At 35.9% G+C, this 22,556-nt stretch overlaps 1 protein-coding gene across 1 annotated transcript in view; it reads left to right on the forward strand.

Moving 5' to 3' along the window:
* The window catches only part of l(1)G0289 (plexin domain containing lethal (1) G0289), a 110,721-nt gene continuing 88,165 nt past the window's right edge, over positions 1–22,556 (forward strand). The window contains exon 1 of the mRNA XM_072520765.1: positions 1–247. Coding sequence (XP_072376866.1) covers positions 157–247 — 91 coding nt within the window. The 5' untranslated portion in view covers positions 1–156. The remainder of the gene's footprint in view (positions 248–22,556) is intronic.

Raw genomic sequence — 22,556 nt, forward strand, 5'->3', positions numbered from 1 at the left:
TGTGTCTCATTTTTCACAATTTTCGTTTTTATTTTATTTAGTTGTTCAGGAAACTTGTATGAGGTTGAGGCTGGTGATTTTGCTAGTTGATATCTCGCGTCGTGTGTTTATTATAATTTAATAGTCTTGGGAAGAGCGCGTGGTGGTGGAATAAACATGGCGAAGTGGTTTTTTACATGCCAACAGACATTAATAATTGTGTGTTTGTGTTTAAATTTTCCGGTACCTGTGATTTTAGGCGAAATTGGTAAGCCATTTGTTTGTTCTGTTATACTTCTACCTTCTACCTACCATATCAGTTCACTCTCTTGCTGAAAGATTCAACGGAATTTGCAAATCCAGTTATTTGCTTACCTGTTGCACACTATTTTTGTTTTTTAACTGTATTTCTGTAAGGTCAACAAGTATAATAACTTGCATATTCTAGGGAAAACGTGGGTGAAAAGACTTAAATGAATAAATTTGATCATAATTTCGTAAACAGCACTGGATTCCTATTCGTGTATAGTAGTTGTTAATTTTTCGGTACGCTTGTTGTTTTTTCGGCATTATCTGTAGACACCATGTAAATAAGTATTTATTGCAGTTAATTGGCGAAAAAACAAAGGGTAAATCAAAGTATACAGGATGCAAGGATTTCCTACTTTTCTGCGTTCCCTGGGCAGGTTCGGATCGAGAAGATTTTTAATAGCAGAGATTTTATTATCTTGTTTTGAAATATCTAAAAAAAGTAATGACCTACGATAACCCTCATCTGTGTATATTTTTTTACCTAATAAGTTGTCAGTCTTGCGTAATCAGTGAATATTTGCAGTTTATTTTTGCCAAGTCAGCAAATTTAATAAAGGAAACATTAGATTATTATTTCATCCTTTTCCTACATAATTTCACAGCTTGGTAGAATTGGCTGATGACGATTTCACGCGTTTAGTTAAAAATGAGATTAAATGATTCGCGAAATTCGTTGAATTTGTAAGTGAATTTATTTTAGAAAGTACGAAATTTTAAGATAAATGTTCACAAAAGTACTTGTTTTGACATAACTTAAACTGAAATTGAACAAACGTCAAGTCAAGAAAGAAATATTGTATTTACATTCTTTCATTGTCTTTCTCTAAGGTATTTGGAGCTCATTGACTTTTTTTCTCTTTCCCCATTTTTTTGTCTTCCTGACTTCTGCCTTTCCATAGATGTTCAATATAGTACTTGGTTTGGAAGTAGAAGTATATAATATGCTTTTATATTCGTTGTATATTATGTCCGTATTATATGAGCTGCTTTCGTTGTTCAATATAATTTTTCTATCCATATTTTTCCTGTCCCTGCGGTTCCTCGTTATTAATTCCTGCAGCAGTGATGCAGCCAAGATTTTATTTGGGGAGGTGTCCACTCGTTTTTTTTTTCAAAGATTTTTAGAAAGAGTTAAGTTATAATTTTTCAAGGCTCCCATAAAACAATCTGAAAGTTATCCAAATACTGTCGAAAACCAGTATAGTTTTATGTACTATTTAAAATAGTTGAAGATGCATTACATTTTGAAAGGTTTTGTGAATGGAACAGATATTATTTGTTTTGCATCTTCATAGTAATCTTCAGAAAAATTACTATTTAAATTTAAAAAAAATTGCCCATTTGCATGTTTTTTATGTATTTATTGAAATTTAAAATCATCAATATTTGATAATATACATAATGTGCAGAAGATGCATAATATAACAATAATAATTTGTAAATAGATAAATACTTACTTGAACATTTAGACTAATCTCCATGATCCAACGTCCATATATTATCCTAATGTATTTCCTAATATCCCATCCTAATATCCTAATTTAAACGTCCTTTATCCTAATTTAATAACCATGATCCAACGTCCAGAATATGTATATCCTAATATCCTAATTTAAACGTCCATTTAATTAAAATAAACCGTGAATAGGTGAAAGACTTTTCGGGCTTTCGTTTCGGAAAACTTTTTGACAATATCTTTAATGTCCAATGTCGCACAATCTTCATGTTCTATAGACAACATTGCTAAAGCAGAAAGTCTATCTGGCTTCATTGAGGATCGCAAATAGTTTTTAATAATTTTAAGGTTTGAAAACGACCGCTCACTCGTAGCTACAGTAACAGGTAGAGTTAGGAATATACGTACTATTATAGTTAAAATGGGAAATGTTGATACAAGATTATTTTCGTAAATATATTCAAGAATATCACTAGGCCTTTTTTCTGCGAAAAAAAATGGTTGAATAGCTTTAATTTCTTCATATAAATCGGTTGCACATTTGCAACCGGATTCATATTTGCAAGCCATTTTCCGGGATCATCTGAAACCAAGTATATGCTGGAGCTTCCTACACTGCAATCCAGATTAACTGGAACATTAATTGTTCTGTCTTGGTTGGTGGTTTCAGGTTCAGGCGTTTCAGCATCGCACTCCCACTATCGCTATTATTGTCATCAAATCCTCCGTCTCTATCCGCAGGAATATTCAATTGTTTGGTACTTTTTTTCTATGGTTTGGACTTCGCTTGAAGTTGATGGGCCTAAATTTATATCTGAGTCTTCTATATTTTCATGTATGTTTTTCATCAAAAATAATTCCAGTGCACCGCTAAGTTTTTTTTTCTCCTCAGTTTTTGCCTCTTTTATTTTTCTATATTGAAAGCCTGAAAGTCGTTTTCTTTTTCTTTCGGACATTTTGAAATTATCACTTAAGAACGACCGGGCGAATTTAACAAAATAAATCTAAAAAGTATTATCATCAGTGAACTGCTTTTGGCCGCCCATGTGCGATGCACACATGGTAGCGGCGGCCCTGGGGGGGGGGTGTCTGGAGACCCTGGACTGCCTGCAGGCACATCTCTGTATCAGTGGATGGTTACCTAGACTTTCACTAAGGTTTAGCCTTGGATTCTCTCCATATATTCCAGCTCTGACTCCTTCATCAGTTGAAGTTGAAATATGAGTACAAATTTTTAAATTTCAGATTAGAATTTCAACTAAGTAATACCTAAATCCTCAAAAACTCAATTTATCACTGAATGTTTATTAAAACTTATATTTACTCGATTTTACTATATGGAGCCAAAACATGGATTCTAGATGTAAACAGTATAAAAATAGAAAGCTCCGAGATATGTTTTGAAGAATGCTAAATACCATGTATAGAACTATAGACGGTTTAACCAAAGAACTTTTAAACATTATTAAATGACATTTTCACCGAGGAGGTAAATACAACTTCTTTTACCTCATACTGGAGGAAACATTGACCCAAAAAGGGTCCAGATCACTATTGATAGGAGCAGTAGATAAAATGAAGATAATGCATTCCGTTGTGGACATCTTAGCAGCTTTGACTTAGGTAGCAATTACCAAACAAATATAAATGATTAAATTGCAACAGCAGAGTTATGTGTTGCGCTAAGACACAATTTACCTGTCAATCATTAAGGAAGAAGTGTTAATAATACAATACAAAGAGTACTACATATTTTAATTTTTTTGTCTTCCAAATTTCCGGACCTGCATTTTTCTACACATGGACTTTTTATTCACTTTCAAAATTAATAAATATTTACTTTTTGATAAATTCACGTTTACTTATCTACTCTTTAGATATATGTGATTGCCTTCTTCACATTTTCAATCCCTTATTTGACACTTCTGGTTTTTGATCATCATGGTGTCATTATCATCATTGGTTTTACAACCGATAGTGGATCTTGGCTTGCTCCAGGATCAGCTTCTATTCCTTCCTATTCTTCGCATTGGTTTTCAAATTTTGTACTCCTAACACCCTTAAGTTTTCTTCAACCTGGTCCTTAAATCGTGCTGTGGACTTGACTTTTCCTTTCATTCCATCGGTTCTTTGGTTATAAATGTGTAGTTTCCATCTCGTTCATTTTCTCTATATGGTCTGACCACCATAGCATGTTTATTTTGTTAGACTTAGTATATCAGGTTTACTATATAGGCGGTAAAGCTCAAAATTATAGCTCCTGCCCCATAATCCATTTTGTTATACGCCTTTTTAAACATGTCTGAGGATTTTACGTAAAAAACATCCTAAGCGTTCTTCATCGCTTTTTGTCATTGTCCATGTTTTCGACACGTAAGTGAGGACGTGCTTGATAACAGTTTTGTGACGTGCATCATAGTAATATAACTATAAAAATTATAAATAATATACTAACAGTGGCGGCTCGTGGCTTTAGAGACAGGGTCGGCAAGGTTTTTTTTGTCTCCTCAGATATGTATACCCAATAATAAAAAGCTTCAAACATCATCGGAGATTTTTTGTTTCTTAATAATTTAGAAGATGAAGATGAAACTACGGGGCCAAGTACTCAGCATAGGAAGAATTAGCTGAGCAAAATATGGTGTTAATGTATTTGATGGACTTTCTAAAAAATGACCAAATATGAAGCTGTTAAGCAAACGGCAGTTTTAACAAAAATTTCTTGTGCAACAGTGTACCGTTTAATAAAGACAGGTTCGCAAAGTAGAACAACAAGAAAGGATTTGGGAAGCTCTAAAAAAATTCAACCTCACCTCTTGGAACCTATTAGTGAGACAATATATAATATGTATGTAGCTAAAGTTATGCCTAACCTAAACAATATCATGGCAAAATTAAAAGAAAAACATATGTTGATGATTGTTCCACAAAGACTTTGGGAAGATTTTTGACCAAAAATGATTTTAAATATGAAACTGTCAATAAGAGACAAACCATAATGGAAAGTAGCCGCCTAATAAAATGGAGAAATGAATATATCGAAAAAATTTCACAATACCGCAGTGAGTGTCGAGAAATTTATTATCTGGACGAGACTTGGTTTGATTCTCACGAAACTATAGATAAAGCCTGGACAAACGGTACAAGAAAATGCCAAATAAATGTGCCCATTCTAGAGGCAAGCGAATTTGCATATTACATTGCGGAAGACAACATGGATGGGTGAACGATGCGTTATTGTCGAGTTTCAAAAGTATTAAAGACAGTTCTCTAGACTACCATCAAGACATCGAAGGGACGCTTTTTGAATCATGGTTTGAGAATACATTACTCCCAAATTTAAAAGAAAATAGCGTGATTGTTATAGACAATGCATTATATCACTAAAGATGCATTAAAAAAATCCAACCAAACAGAGTAGGTGGGATGAAATTCAAGAATTTTTAATAGCCGAAGACCTATATTTTGAGAATCATTACACCAAAGATCAACTAATCCAGGTTCTTCATACAAAAGTCGTAACTAAAAAACATATTGTAGATAAATTAGCCACAATGGACATATGGTTTTAAGATTACCTCCATATTACTGTGTGTTGAATCCCATAGAATTGCTATGGGATCAGTTAAAAAACCATGTAGGGTGGAACAACACATCTCCAAAAGATGCCCAAAGTGTTGTCGAACTAATAAAAATAGAGTTCAAAAATATCAGTGCTCAAAACTGGCAAAATGCAATAGAACATGTAAAGAAGATTGAAAAAGATTATATGAAAAATGTCCCAGCCTTGAAGAAAATTATTATTAATTTGGCTGAGAGTGATGAAGAGAACGATAATGACGATGAGTTGGATTAACTGTAACTGGAAGATCCCAAATGAATGTGAATTTCCGAAGTGGCTAGTGTACCATTTAATTTATAATAGTAAAAAAACCAATGGGTAACTTTTTGTGGCATCGCATGTGACATGTAAGTAAATAAAAACTATTTTTGAAGTTATACTTCTTTAGGCGCGATTGGGAAAAATTGATGAGAGTCAATTTTTATAAAATTGACATTATAAAGTACGCGCATATTCACAGCATGAAGTTAGTTGCTGCATGTAAATCTTTTAAGTTAGGTATTAATGCAAATAAACTGTGATAAAAGATATATGGGTGTTTTTGTTAATTCGATTATGTTAGGACGGTGATAGATATTTACTGATGATTTGTATATTGTACATGTATATTTTTGTGTAAAAATCGACCAGGTTCAGTAGTTTTCATCTGCTTTATAATTACGTAGAAATTACATTTATCGGTTACTCTAGGACCCCACTGTATAATATATTAATATTAAGTGTTAATTGACGAACTTAGCACGGTTAATAAAAAAATTGTAAATCCACCAAAAGAACATTTTTATTTTCGTAACTGAAAAAATATTTTATTTTGCCAGTCTCAATTTTGAAAAAAGGTGAAAGTAAATTTTTCTAAATACTATATTATGAGGTAGTTTACTTTAAAAATAATCAGTATTTCGATCAATTGGTAAAAACATTTAAGTATAGTTTGTTTCACGAAAAATGGTTGAGTGCTTAATGGTTACCTGAGTTGGTCCTATTGTGTATACAAGAGTGTCTCAATAAACTACCGAAATACACAGGGTCGCACTTCAGAAAGTTTGTTATTTAATATATTTCATTGGTAGCTGTGTAATACACGATAATAAAAATTTATCAAATTATTTCATATGGTATTTTCAGGTTGTTCAAGCGAATATACTTGATAATTGAACAATTTTTAACATAAAGAAAGTAGTTTTTTTGTTCTTCGTGAATAATTGTAGTATATAGATCTAAATTCAGAAAGGTACTTTCCTTCACACTTTTTACAGGCTTAGGACTGCCAGCAAAAAACTGGCGTGTTTAAAAGTCTTTGCTCTTCCTAATCGGATATCGTTAAAAATGTACAGTAATAATAGTTCTATTTACAGTATATACATACAAACGAATACATAATGTACAAAAAATAGATGAATTGAAAAACAATATAGAAAAATATATACAAGTTAATATTTACAAAAAAAAATACCCAAAATATATTTATGAATTCCTAAATACCTAATTCTGTTTCGCTGTCGCTATCCTCTTCAAGATTAATAACAATTGGTTTAATTATGTGATTCAAAGTAACATAATATGAATTTTCTACGTTCATTACATGGCGTACTGAATTTTTCCAACTTTCTGGGGAGATATCATCAACACATTTCCTTATTAATTCGACTACACTATCACTTAATATCACATATGCTCTATGGGATTAAATAAACAATAGTAGGGCGGAAGCCGTAACACTGTATGTCCCATGTCCTCGGCCAATGCGTCACAAACATATACTTTTTTAATAAAAAAGGATTTAACACTTCTAATAGTTCATTTTTTAAATAACTTTCTTCAAAATATATATCGTTTTCTAACAGGTAGTTTTAAATTTCAATTTTCGTGTTATTTGCACTTTGAGACTTATGTAATTGACGACTGTGGTAACTTGCATTGTCCATTACTCTCACACTATTTTGCGGAAGGTTAGGTATAAGACAATTCTTAAACCATTGCTCAAAAAGCTCTGCCTTTGTATCCTCATGGTAGTCCACGCAGGAGTCTTTAATGTTCTTTGCAGAAAGCCATAAGGCATTTGGGACCCAACCATTTTCTGATCCTGCATGTAAAATTGTTATTCTTTTCCCTTTGTTTGATGGAGCTTTTGTTTGACACCTGTTGGAAGAATCGGACCATCCTTTGGATGGTGTTTCATGGGTGTCAAACCATGTCTCGTCCAGATAAATTATTGGTCGATCTTCTGTACGGTACTTCCTTATGGAAGTTATATATTCAGTACGCCACTTTTGTAAACGATGGGACTCCATAAGCAATTGCCTTTTGTCAATTGTACGATATCTGAAGCCCATTTTAGACAAAATCCTCCAAAGACTAATCCGGCTACAGTTTATTTGTGTATCATCATTAGTAAGCCGTTGTTTTAAAGCATCTAATGTAGGTATCCGTTGCTCTTCGTACATTGTGTAAATTTTTCGTCTTATAAGTCCTTATCACTTTCGTCAATACATTTGGTAGAACCGGAATCCTTACGCTTCCTTCTTGACTTAATGGGATTTGATGTAATTCTTTTCACTGTGGTTGAGGGATTTTCGTTAAATCAGATATTTCACTGGCAGCAGTCTTAGCAGTAAGTCCTCTTGTAAGTAAAGAACTATATATTGTTTTTACGATTTCTCTAGCGTCAGCAGATAAATGCTTTTTCTTTGCTGGAACACTGGAAGAAGCACCATCAATGTTTTTCCACGGACGCCACATAATGCTGTTTTATAGATATAAATAGGTATAACACTGGTAACACTTGTAACACTTTCAACTAAATGAAACAAAATGTATATTTAAAAATTTCTTATCGCTTTTATATACTTTTACAAATTATACAGAATAGAGGGAACCTGTATAATTATTCCAGGAAATACTTAACGATCAACAAATTTATTGTGGTCATTAAAAGATTAACCATTGATAGTGAAACTCACTGTTAAAATGTTTACAACTTTATGAAATAAAATGTATTCTAATCGTTTTTATAATTTTATACGATTTTTTAATCGTTTTCATATAACCAGAAATTTATTATACAAACAAGATAACGACACTCCACAGTAACTTCAATTTTACCTGAATACTTACCTGCTCAACTAATGTTGACTAAGCTGGGGTACTTGCGGTCGGGTTTTATTGCAATCATTAAGCACTCAACCATTTTTCGTGAAATAAACTTTACACAAATTAATAATTCGAACTTCAACACTTTCTCCGATAATTTTATTTGAATATTGGATACAGATTAGTACAACTCTGTAAATGTCTCTTTGGGGTCTGTGTTACAATAGGTATCTATATCGGATTACCAGTAGGTCGGTTTTTAAAATTCCGCAAAGATCTTGTCCCTCACGATACATACTTATATTTTCTAAGCTAATAATGGAAAACAAAAACAGTGTCAAGTGGATAGACAGTGTGAGGTATGATGTCGAGAAGATCGACTTCAAAAATCTTATTAAAATTAATTAATGCGTTAAATTACTCCCTTGTTAATTCTTACTGGAGGATGTCGTATTACCTTAAAATAATGTACATTTATATTTTAATTGTAGAGGTTTTCCAAGTGTCAAAGTGCTAGATGGTGATATTGAGATTAGATGAAAACCCACATTTCTTTAATAAAAAGTCCTTATCATAATTATTATATGTAGGATATTTTGTTGTAACTGGCCAGTGTGAAATATAAATTACTTACTCCGATATTGACCTATTATTTAAGTCGTCTGTTCGATTAATAAGGTCGAAATAATCAATCAGTTATCACTTCACTGGACTTTGGTGTTTTTGTACCCAATTTATGTCCATATAAGTCGACAGATAAATAACGAAGTAAACCTATTGTTGTGAATTTATTAATTGTTAAGTCTTTAATTTATAATGTCTTGTTCTTATCTTAATTCATTAAAAAGCACAATGACTGATATTTATTTATTTTCACTAAACATACATAATTTATTAAAAAGCGAACGTAACATTTTATCGCGAGCGCGTCGTCCGAATTAACTGTCCCTTCCAAATAAAGTTCCGTTATTATATACCAGTGCCGTTATCTCGAAAAATCCAAAACCTTCGATGGCGAAACGGTAAAGGCAAACTGGATTTCCCTCGCACTGGTTCTGGAAGGTCGCTCAGGTAAATCGAGGCCTCTCGTAATCTCTACAACATATTAGAATAAAAACATGTTTTAAAGGTTAAAAACTATGACTCATATTTTTACGTAACATTGCCCCCCTCTCAAAAGATGGTTCCTCCTGGAACCTTGTTGGGACTAGAACTGGAACGGTATGCTGGTATCGGCAACTGGACCCTCTTTTACAACTTCCAGTTGTATAAAAATGACAAGGGACGGTTTTCTCTCCGCACCAGTAACTATGCGGATTGCAACAGACTAACACCTGGACTTCGGTGTCTTTAAAGATCTCCTCCACCATATTTCGGATAACTCTCCAATCTAATTGGCGGCACTCCAACTTTGGCATGGCTAACTTTTGCACGTCGGACTCTAGTACGTGCCCTCTCAATTGAAGTAAGGCTTCCCATACATCTCGGTAGGTAGGTTGGTCACGGGCAGTGTCTTTTGTTACCAGGTAGAAAAGGTAACGTGATGCATCTTGGAGTTTCAAGGTTTTACCGGGAGCTGGCACTTGGCATTGAAGTTCTGCAACTCGACCAAACTTCCTTCGAAAGACGGATGCCAACCCTGGTGCGTCTTTGATACTGGCCGGGATGGTAAGGGCCAGCGAGTAGTCATCGGGGAGCGCGAGTAGATCTTGCTTTTCTTCAGTGGTAACACCATGTCTCGCTTTACCGGTACCTCCATAGGCACCCATGAATTCCTCAAACGTGAGGTCAGACACATCTTGGACTTGGTTTACTTCCACTTCTTCATCTACGTCGTGGTCACCTTCGAAAGATGCCAACCGGTTATGGTGTACTATCATCGGTTTTCCCCTCGGAATCTTGCTTATTCGGTAGATGACATCGTTGATCTTCTTCATGATGAGGTATGGACCATCCCAAAACTGCTGCAATTTGGGAGAACAACCTTTTCGCTTCTTGGGATTATACAGCCATACTTTGTCGTTCTTCTTAAAGCAACCCTTTTCGGCTTGTGTATCGTACCGTTTCTTCATTCGGTCGCTAGCGATCTGAAGGTGGGAACGGACCAACTCATGTACATCGTCCATTCTTCTTCGTAATTCGATCACATAATCTTCACCTGCTACATCTTCTCCAGGTCGACACCCAAATTCTAGATCACAAGGTAGTCGCATTTCGCGTCCGAATAGGACTCTGGCTGGTGTCTGGCCCGTTGATTCGTTAACAGCAGATCTGTAGGCCATTGTGAAGAACGGAAGGTATTGGTCCCAGTCTCGCTGATGATCGGACACCATCTTTGTCAAATACTTGCCAACTGTCCTATTCATTCGTTCTACCATACCATCCGATTGCGGATGATACGCGGTAGTTCTTGTTTTCTTCATGCCTAGTCTATCACATATTCCTTGGAATAGATCACTTTCGAAGTTCCTGCCTTGGTCACTATGGATCTCCAAAGGCACTCCAAATCGGCTGATATATTCTTGGATCAACTTATCTGCAACGGTGGCGGCCTTCTGGTCTGGAAGTGCGTAAATCTCGACCCACTTAGTGAAGTAATCCATTACTACCAACATGTACTTGCCCCCATTTTCACTTTCTGGAAATGGCCCTGCAATGTCCAAAGCTATTCTTTCAAACGGGCTTCCAACATTATATTGTCTCATAGGAGCTCTCCTTTTCCGGTGAGGCCCGTTACTCGTAGCACAAATAGTACATTTCTTACACCAGTCTTTTACGTCGTCGGAACTGTTCATCCAATAAAACCGTTCCCGAATTCGCTGAAGGGTTTTCCTTACACCAAAATGCCCTCCCGATGGACTGTCGTGTAACTGACGAAGTACTTCGGCTATTCTGCTCTTTGGGATCACCAACTGTCTTCTCTTCTCTGAACCGTCATCATTTTCCAGGACTCGTTTGAGCAAGCCATCTTCGATGATAAATGAGTCCCACTGGGCCCAATACGTCTTAACTACTGAGCATAGGTTTGATATTTCCTGCCAAGGTGGTCGACGGTTTTCCTCTTTCCATTTTCGGATTTTCTGTATAACTGGATCTCTCTCTTGTTCTTCCCTTATCTTAGTAGGCGTCCAGTCGTCGTTGACAATCGTCGTTCTTAGCACTGCTGCTTCCTTGGATTCCGTTTTGTTGCAGTGGGAACACTCTGCTGGGCATGGCCTTCTGGAAAGAGAATCAGCGTTTCTGTGGCTAACTCCGGCCCGGTGCTCAATCTTAAAATCGTATTCTTGGAGTCGTTCGATCCACCTGGCTATCTGACCCTCTGGATTCTTAAACTGCATCAACCACTTAAGGGCGGCATGGTCGGTTCGGATTAGAAACTTTCTGCCATAGAGGTATTGGTAGAAGTGCTCTACTGATTTAACTACTGCTAGAAGTTCTCTTCTCGTGACGCAATAATTCCGCTCAGGTTTTGAAAGGACTTTACTAAAATATCCGAGGACTCGTTCCTGTCCTCCTTGAATCTGAGACAGCACTCCTCCAATTCCCACGTTACTTGCATCCGTATCTAAGATGAACTCTCCTTCTGGCAGTGGATACCCCAAAATTGGTGCGGTTATTAAATGCTTTTTCAACGTTTCAAAGGCATTTTGGCAGTCTATATCCCAGCGGTATTCTCTTGCTTCCTCTGTAAGTCGCGTTAATGGCTTAGCGATATCTGCAAACTTCTTAATAAACCTCCGGTAGTAAGTACATAGTCCAAGAAAACTTCTTACTTGATGTTTGTCAGTTGGTTTTGGCCATTCCTTAATGGAATCGATTTTTCCCTTATCCACGGCCACTCCTTCTTTACTGACTATATGACCCAGATAATTGACTTTACCTTGAAATAGCTGGCACTTCTTGGGGTTTAGCATCAATTGGGCAGCTTTAAGTCGATTAAAAACGTTTTCTAAATTCCTCAAATGATCTTCGAATGTCTCCCCCAAGACGATTATGTCATCTAAATAAACCAGGCATGTTTTCCAAGATAACCCTCTCAACACATTTTCCATAAGCCTCTCAAATGTCGCAGGAGCATTACAAAGTCCAAATGGCATAACGTTGAATTGCCACAATCCAGATCCTGTGGTGAAGGCTGTCTTTTCTTTATCGACTGGGTCCATTTCTACCTGCCAGTATCCAGACTTTAAATCTAAAGTAGAAAACAATTTACTTCCAGCCAATGTGTCCAATGTGTCATCGATCCGAGGCAGAGGATAACTATCTTTCTTGGTAACGTTGTTCAGCAAACGGTAATCCACACAGAACCTCGTCGTTCCGTCTTTCTTCTTAACCAGGACCACCGGAGAGACCCATGGACTCGTAGAAGGTTCTATCACCCCGTCTTTCTTCATTTCCTGAACAATCGTTTCAGCTTCCGCTCTCTTCGCCTGTGGTAATCGTCGAGCTGTTTGACGAATTGGCTTAGCATTACCAGTATCAATTTTATGCTTAACAACGGTAGTTCTTCCCGTCTTTCCTCCTTTCGGTACGAAAATATCACGATACTGCCGAAGAAATTCCCTTAATTTCCTTTTCTCCATCTGATTTAGAGACTGTCCTGCAACTGCAACCATTTGGTCGAATTTGTCGTTGGAATTATCAGATGTTGTCGCCTGACGAATTATGGATGTCACAGGTACACAAGTTCCTACTTTTGTCTCTTTCTTTAGGGTCACTGGGTAGTCGTTGACATTGATAAGTCTCACAGGAATTTCTTTAGCCGAAGTCACCAATTCCTTTCCAATTATGATTCCACGGCCAACCTCATCGTCGTGGTTCCAAGGCTCCATCATAACAGGTCTCCCTTCGTCTACAATTCCCTGTAGTCGCGCTACTATGATCGTTTCGCTTCTCGCAGGCACGACTGTATCTTCTGTAATGGCTGCTTGCACAGTGTTGTCATTATGTGGATGGAGAAATACCTCCTCGTTGCCAACTTTGATTACCTTATTCTTAAAATCCAATTGGAATCCATGCATATTCATTACGTCCATTCCTAATATAACATCCTCTTCGATGTCAGCAACTATAACAGTATGGACAAACTTTTCTGCCCCAATTCCCAATTGTACCTGGATTTCTCCATGAATGTTGGCATTTTCACCTGTAGCGGTCCGAAGTCGTAACCTCGTTGGTAACAGTTTCTTTCGGCTGTTTATAACTGTTGGACGTATAATGGTTCTGGTCGCTCCGGTATCCACCAACAACGTATGTCTTTTACCATTTATTTCTCCATCTACATATACACTATCTTCACGACACTTCAAAGAAGCTATTAGTATAAGAGGGTCTTTGGAAAAGTTCCGGGTCGAAGCTGCTCCCCTAAAGCCAACTCGTTCTGGTTTTCCTGATGGTGAGTTTCTTGATTTTATGGTCTTCGTTTTCTTGCATGTAATAATTTTCATCATATTAACGAGCTGGTCAAGTTTATCTTCATCTCCTTCCTCTTTTACAGTCCTAACTTTACTGTATCCTCCAGAGGCCTGCTTAGCTGACTCGTATTCGAGGGCGGCGGATAAGACATCAACCAGCGTCTTGTGACGAGCTAATCGCAGTGTTCTCTGCATTTCATGATCACGAAGACCATCAATAAACGTTTGAACGGCCAATTTTTCCATCATGTCTTCGGGAGCTGTTGGATAAGCATATCGTACTAATCTGGCAATATCTACCTCATATTCTTGAAGAGCCTCATCTTTCTTCTGTCTACGATTTTTAAGCTGCGACTGATATACATGCTCCAAATGTTCGTGGCCATATCGCATATTTAACCTCTTCTTCAGTTGTTCGAAATCATCGGTCTCCTCTACTGCTATGGTCTGAAGCACATCTAAGGCATCTCCTCGAAGAGCGATAGTCAGGTTTACCGCCTTTTCTTTTTCAGACCATCCATTTGCTCTTGCGGCTGATTCGAACTGTTTCATGTAGTTGTTCCATGACGATTTTCCATCGAAAGTTGGGACTTTCACATGGACAGAACCTCCACTTCCTTCAAATTTCGGCCGTGTTTCCAACTTACATTTCGTCTCTTCTTCTTTTGTCTCCACTGTAATTGGATTGTTTCCTCTCTCTGCTGTCCCTGTTTCCTCCATCTTCCTTTCCATCTCTTTAATCTTTTCTTCGAAGGCCAACATATCGGCAGCAACTTGGTTTTTTAACGAAGACACTCTATCGTCAAGAGCAGATATCTCTGAAGTGACTTTAGAGATGTTAGTAGTAACTTTGCTTTCCAGAGAAGAAATCTCGTTAGAAACTTTGCTTTCTAAAGAAGCGATGTTGCCGGATACTTTGTTCTCCAATGATGCGATGTCGCCGGAAACTTTGTTCTCTAATTTCGAAATCGACGAGATGACAGCATCTTCAAATATATAAGTCTCTGGATCTAGTCCTTCTTCTAGCAAAGCGTTCTTTAGTCGTTGGACTAACTCAGCCTTTTTTCCGGTAGAAGCTAATTCTCTGTCTTCGAGATGTCTTCTTAAATTAGTCACTGTCAGCTCATAAATCGTAGCCATTTTCACAATTTATTTTATATCACACTTGTATTATTATTATAAGTCTAATTTATGTTCGATCTCACTCTGACACCATTTGTTGTGAATTTATTAATTGTTAAGTCTTTAATTTATAATGTCTTGTTCTTATCTTAATTCATTAAAAAGCACAATGACTGATATTTATTTATTTTCACTAAACATACATAATTTATTAAAAAGCGAACGTAACATTTTATCGCGAGCGCGTCGTCCGAATTAACTGTCCCTTCCAAATAAAGTTCCGTTATTATATACCAGTGCCGTTATCTCGAAAAATCCAAAACCTTCGATGGCGAAACGGTAAAGGCAAACTGGATTTCCCTCGCACTGGTTCTGGAAGGTCGCTCAGGTAAATCGAGGCCTCTCGTAATCTCTACAACATATTAGAATAAAAACATGTTTTAAAGGTTAAAAACTATGACTCATATTTTTACGTAACACTATCATTATCAACCGCATGCATGATAATGAGAAGAAACAATGCACGATTATTCTGAAAGGAAAAACGTGATTTTTATTTGACACATCAATGTAAATGCATCAGTTCTAAAAAAATTAATCGAATATCGAATAATTTCTTCTTCTTCTAAAGGTAATGTTGACCACATTGACCCATCTTATTCTATTCACAGCAGCTCGAAAAAGATGAGTTGACGTTAGACTACTCCATTTCCTAAGATTGACCAGCCAGGATATACGTCTACGTCCAGGACCTCTCTTGCCCTCAATTTTACCTTGTAGAACCAACTTAAAGTTGTAGAGAATCTTCTTAAGACCTTTAAAAGAGCTTCTGGATTTTTCAATATTTCGTAGTTATGATCCCAGGTATCCTTAACCCTACGTTAGGCGCGTGGATATTACTGACTCGGTTAGGCGCGTGGGCTACGATGGTAGCGCAATTTATTTATGAATTTTAATTGGTTGATTATCTCAATTTCAGTAAAAAAATTTAAAAATTAATAGTTTTATATTGGAATTAGACGATAATATGGAAATAACATAAAATACACACTAAAAACTTCTAAAAAATTTTAATGATGTATTCTAATTCATTTATGCGTATAATTTTGTACCAAAATACACAAATTGCATAAAAATCTTGTTTTCATGATTCCTTCACGAATCTTTAATCTTCACTACTAAATCTTCAATTATAATCCAATCTTATTTAAGGACTCAAACATATTTTGGATCGTTAAATTTCACATCTGGTTTCCATCATCTTATTTTTCCGTGTTTATTGCTTATTGGAGGTTTCCCACCACGTGTATATTAATTTCTAGATCTGTCGTTAGCTTGCAACTAATCGGTGTGTTGATTACAAACATCGTTTCATCTCAAAGGATATCATTTAGAAGCGGTTCGAGTCTGATAGTATAAGTAGCTGCTTTGCATATTCATTGATAAACAATCTGAATGTATAATAAATAGCCTGATTTATCTAGAAATACACGGTGTTTTAACATTACTCACAGGGTGTAAAATACATATTTTTTCTCCTTGCAGCATAAAGTGACTAATTACTATAATTTTTGTTTATTTTAGTGTAAACCGCCATGTCGGTAAAGTTAGCATATCCATTTTATAAGGCCGAACTTAGACCAAGACTATAATTTATTGCTAATTACAATGGCTAAGCCAGCTATATATCTCATCAAGGAAAAGGGGTACAGGTCCCACCTTGGCAGCGTGTTTTTTTGCTACTTCATTACCGTTGATTGGTGTATTGAAAAATCCCAAAAACTACCCCATTATCCCCTAGCGCAAAACTCCCCCCCCCGAGAAAATCGAGATATCGGCCAAAGACAATGAAACTATTAAAGAAAATCGAAAGGAATCGCCAATTTATTTCTGCAACCGTTTTCGAGAAACAATGGTTATGCTAACTTTTCAGTAAACCTAGCATAGCCGTAGCTATATCTCGGCAATAAAAAGGACTACAGTTCCCATCTTGGGGCATACTTTATTGCTAATTAATTGCTGTTGATTGGTACATTGACCAACCTCCAAAAATTATTCCATTATCCTCTAGCCCAAAGTCACCCACAGAAAAATCAAGATATCGCCCAAAAACCCAACCATCCAAAAAATTAGTCCCTAATATCAAATCCGCAAGAAACCACGGGCCAACTTGGTTAAGATTTTCTTTAAATCTTAAAATTGATCGTTGCTCAGTTATAAAAGTGTTTGAATTTTTGAAAAACGCAAAATCGGTCATTTTCAAAGCTTTGAAACTCGGTAAAAAATCATTATTTTTGAAGTTAAAAAGTGCTTAAAGTAAAGTTTAAATATACATGTAAGTACAAGATTCTGAATTCTGACGAGTTTTTCTTACGTAAATTTCTAACTGGCGCATGAACTTATCTACTAAATTGTTAAATTTTCTATATCTTTTTATTATTTTTAAATTATTTACTGCCTAAAAATCTTTTAAAAATATATATTTAATATTACTTCTTTATGTATAAGTGGAAAAGAATAATTTGATTTATTTAATTTTTCTTCTTTTTTTTTTAATATTTCTTGTTTTCTTTTGTTCTCACTGCATATTTTCTTCATGATTTTCTTTTATTCTCTTTATTACTATCTCTAAGCATATCCTGCCTGGCATGTTTTACTTCCTTCGCTTTTTTTACACTCCCCGTCAAATAAATCTTTAAGCCATTAATAAAAAGAAACATTTTTGAATTCCTAGATCAACATTCGGTGCAACAGGTGCCTAGACAAAAACAAGAAAGCATGCACTAAAAACAAGAACTTGTTCATCTAAATATAATTACTGTTTGCCGATAAACAAAACAACTAGTTCACGAAGAAAATAACAAACAAGTTTTCCACTTTACACGAATTTTATTGTGAACCAACTCGTTTTATATTCACCGGTAAATATATAAATATTCAGTGGCGCACCAATAATTTTCTTGGTGGGGGAGTTGGTTGGGCACCGAATTTTTTTTATGCTACCTCCATTTAGTAGTCCTTAAAGGTCCTTAAAATTTGGGTTTTAGTCTAATTTAAATTACTAAAGATAGCAGTATAAACGTTAAGAAGACAAAGCTTATGATAATTAGCAAGAAATGGATAACAGAAGGTTAACTCTACGTCAACCAATCCCTTGTAGAAAGAGTGACGGACTACAACTACCTCGGCACCGTAATAAATGAAGAATGTACCAACAACCAGGAGATTAGAGCACGCATCGGAAAAGTTAGATCCGCCTTCAATCGGATGGCGGCTTTCTTCAAGAGTCACAACCTCTCTCTTGATACAAAAGTAAGAATGCTGTGATGCTACGTCTTCTCTGTTCTTTTTTATGGTGTTGAATCGTGGACCTTGAACGAAGATATGTACAGAAAACTGGAAGCATTTGAGATGTGGCTATATCCGAGAATACTTAAGATCCCGTGGACTGACCGAGTCACAAATGAGGAGGTCCTCAGAAGAATGAATAAGAACCGAGAGGTACTATATATCATGATACTACGACTAACAAGATAGGATCTTCCCGTAGCACAAAATCGGTTGTGTTCGCGCATGCCGTCATTGGAGAGTAGAATTTGAATTCTTGTTAAAGTTAAATGGGATTTTTATGCATTCTGTGATGAAATTATTCAATTAGCAAAATAATAATATTAAATAAAGGTTTAATCATTACAATAATCGTACACAAAAGGATATCCCCAAACTACTTATTAAAGATTATTTATTGACACATACAAAAAACTGACATTACGAACGTGCAACTCTCCAATTACGTCACGACTTATGCGCAATATCTTATCTTCTTAATCATAGTATCATGCTATATATATATATTCAGGGATTCTACAGTATTCACTGTCTTCCCTCGCTCAACCGTTTCCATCTCTCTCTGTTGTCCCACTCCATCGTTTAGGATCGTCCTCTTTTCCTCCTTCCTATGTGGCTCGTCCATACCACTTTAGTCTTTTTTGTTCTATGTATGTTAGTATGTCTGTTTATATTGATGTTCTTTGCTTTATTTCGTCATTACTTCTCCTATCCATTCTTGTTACTCTGCAGCATCTTCGCAGGCATTCCATCTCTGTTGCTACTATCTTACTGTTGTTTTTCTTGTTTATGATCCAATTTTCAGCCCCATATGTCATAATACTAACCACCATCAAATCTCGAAAGTTACAATTCTTCTGACATATAAATGACTAAATGACTACAGATATGCTCTCCTTCAAGCCACCCTGCAAGAAAAAATATTTGGAAAACGAGGTCCAGGAAGAAGAAGAACATCTTGGTTCTCAAAGAACCTCAGAATCTGGTTCAATACATCTGTGCAGCTTTTCCGCGCTGCTGCAGATAAGATAAAGATTGCCATGATGATCTCCAACATTCGTAACGAATAGGCACATCAAGAAGAAGAAGAAGAAGAAGAAGAAAGATAATAGATATAGAGATAAGAATAAAGAAAGATCTTATCTCTGTCGTTGGTCTGGTTGGTGTTTCTCTTCTTTTTTTTTATTTACTGTTCGGATGTAATTGTGAACACTATTCCATCCCTCCTTACTTCCCGTCATCTTCACGATCATCTCTCTCACAGTCACAGGGTTCATGAATATTTGTCTATACATTCTGTTTCTCTCCACTATACATCTATTACACTCCAGCATTGTGTGAGTAACAGTGTCGGAATATTCGCAGTATAGGCATTTATCTGTATCTGTCTTTCTGAACCTATGAAGATACGCCCTAAAACAGACAAAGTACCAGTTCCTTAGGCTCGGGATCAGCATCTTGGTCCACTGGCAACATCTTCCGTGTTGTTCCACTCTTCTTGCCATATTTCCATTGATCTTTCCCTTTCTTCTTTTTTATGGTTGTTGTCAAATGCTCCCTCCTCTCATAACGATGTCTCCTTTCTTCTGCTAACACTTGCAGAGGAACACAACCCGTGATAGTCTACAAGGCCACCACAGATCCATCCTGTTAATCCAGTCAATATAATAAAATGTCTGAACGGCGTTGCTTTAGAGCCATATGGTTTATTACCTCTTCTTCATCTATTTGAATGAAAACCGTTTAGTCTCTCTTCGCTAATAAAATTGCTTAAATAAGTCTTTAGTACTGTCAGCGATGAAATAACCTTTCAGATGTACAGGTCGTTACAGGTAGTTTAATTATTAAATTATTGTTTTGGATTTTTTTTATTGTGTGTGAAAGACAAGTTACATTTTCTTACTATTCTTTATATATTTTATACTTTATATGCCCTGCGGGGGTTTAACCCTCAAAGCCCCCCTGGGTGCGCCACTGCTTAAAACCAACCAGCGTACAGGCCGAAAGGGCTTTCTCCGCAACCGGCTATATGTGCAGATCTGTGCGAAGTAGGTTAGGCGATAAGACGATAGATAAAATGTGTTTTTTACTGTCTCACTTCCAAAAAACTAAAATAACTCATGTTTCTGTTGTTTGGAAATTTCGAATAGACTGATTTTTATTAGGTATGAGATCCAAAAGAAAACTCGTCCTCAGAAAGCCAAGGAAGAAAAACATTAACTTAACTTGTGTTAGCTCAAAATTGCCATCAATGAAATTTGTTTCAAATGAACTACTCTTACAACAGATAAGTTCATTTGGATAACATTTCATTCGCGACAATTCTCAACCGACACAGGCAATATGTTTCACTTCCATGGCTTACTTAGGACGAGTTTGTTTTGATCATCATAATATTAATTGTATTAGAGAATTTGCGCTAGCCGTTTTAAGTTAAAGGGAGATAACATTGAGTTTTTATTTTATTAGTTTGTATTAAAAAGCTTAAATAAATAAACAAAAAAAAAACATTAAAATCGTGTTTTTATTTTGATTCCACATTTTGCTGTATCCGTGCTGGATCCATTCGTTCAGAATTTGGTATAATTATCGCCAACCTTCAGTAATAGAGAACAAAAAGGTAAATTGAGAAGAAGAACATGTGTTACATGAGATAACACCCGTCTAACAGCCAATAGTGGACTAACGTCGGAAGTAGGTATTAACTCAAGCATCGGGCAGGAAGATAGCGTAAGTCCATTAATTTCCAACTAAGTAATTGACAAAATTATAGATCTTCTTCTCCTATTTTTATAGACATGACTCATGTCTATTTTTCAATATACCTCCAGTAAGTTGTTGTTCCATCGTTTTCGTGGTCTTCTTACTGATCGTCTTCCTATTGGGGAACAGTCTCTTGCCCTCTTTACTACTCTATTTGTTGTCATTCAGCTTATATGATCGTTCCATTCTACTCTACTATTTCTTACCCAGTTTTACGTCGGATATCTGTACTTCTAGCTCTGTCCCATAGTGTCTTACCATCAATTTTTCTAAGTGTTTTCATCTCTGCTGTTTCTAACATCCTTTTAGTCCTTTCTGTGTCAGGTCTTGTTTCTGCCGCGTATGTCATTATTGGTCTGATGACAGTGTTGTAAATTCTGCCTTTCGTTTCTTTCCCGATATTTTTATTTCTCCTTATTGTTTCATTCAGGTAGCCTGCGGCTCTATTCGCTCTATTGACTTGATCTTACACTTCAGTTTCGAGCTTTCCGTTGCTAGATAATGTGATGCCTAGATATTTAAACTTTATCACTTGTTCTATTATCTGACCTTCCAGCTCCAATTTACGTCTTAGTAAATTTGCTGTTGTAACCATACATTTTGTCTTTTTTTGGGGAAATTAACATGTTAAATTTTCTGGCGGTTATATTAAATTGATGCAGCATACGTTGTAAGTTATCTTCACTTTGAGAGAGTAGTATTTCGTCGTCTGCATAGCAGATTATTTTAAGTTGTTTTTCTCCAATTTGATATCATTTTTTAGTTCTTACTTTTTTATTATTTCATCCATAATCAGGTTGAACAATAGAGGACTCAGGGAATCTCTTTGTCTTATCCCATTGCCGGCTTTAATAGGGTCGGTTAGTTCTTCTACTTTTACTTTTATTATGTTGTTTTGGTAGATATTTTCGATCGTGTTGATTATTCCTAGAGGTATCTCTCTTGCGTACAGTAAGTGGATAACTTCTTTTAATTTGATCCGGTCAAATGCCTTCTAAGGTCCACGAAACATAGATATGCCAGTTTGTTGTATTCTAATGATTTCTCTTGCACTTGCCTCATTATAAATATAGCGTCGGTGCATGATCTTTCCGACCTAACACCTTGTTGTTCTTCTGCTAGTGTTATAATTTGATATATATATATATATATATATATATATATATATATATATATATATATATATATATATATATATTGATTCAGTTTATGTGTTATCACTTTGGTTGTTAATTTTAGTGTTGTGTTTAATAAATTAATTCCTCTGTAATTTTCCGGGTCCAATTTGTTCCCCTTTTTGAAGAGAGGTATGCTTGATCTCCATTCTTGAGGAATTCTGTTTTGTTCTATTATTTTTTGGATTAGTTTTAATAGTTATTTGGTCAGATCAGGTCCTCTGTACTTTAGGAGTTCGTTCGGTATTCTGTCCTCTCCTGGTGATTTTCCATTT

The sequence above is a fragment of the Diabrotica undecimpunctata genome, chromosome 1 (genome assembly GCF_040954645.1).
Source record: "Diabrotica undecimpunctata isolate CICGRU chromosome 1, icDiaUnde3, whole genome shotgun sequence".
In the NCBI taxonomy this organism is placed as follows: domain Eukaryota; kingdom Metazoa; phylum Arthropoda; class Insecta; order Coleoptera; family Chrysomelidae; genus Diabrotica; species Diabrotica undecimpunctata.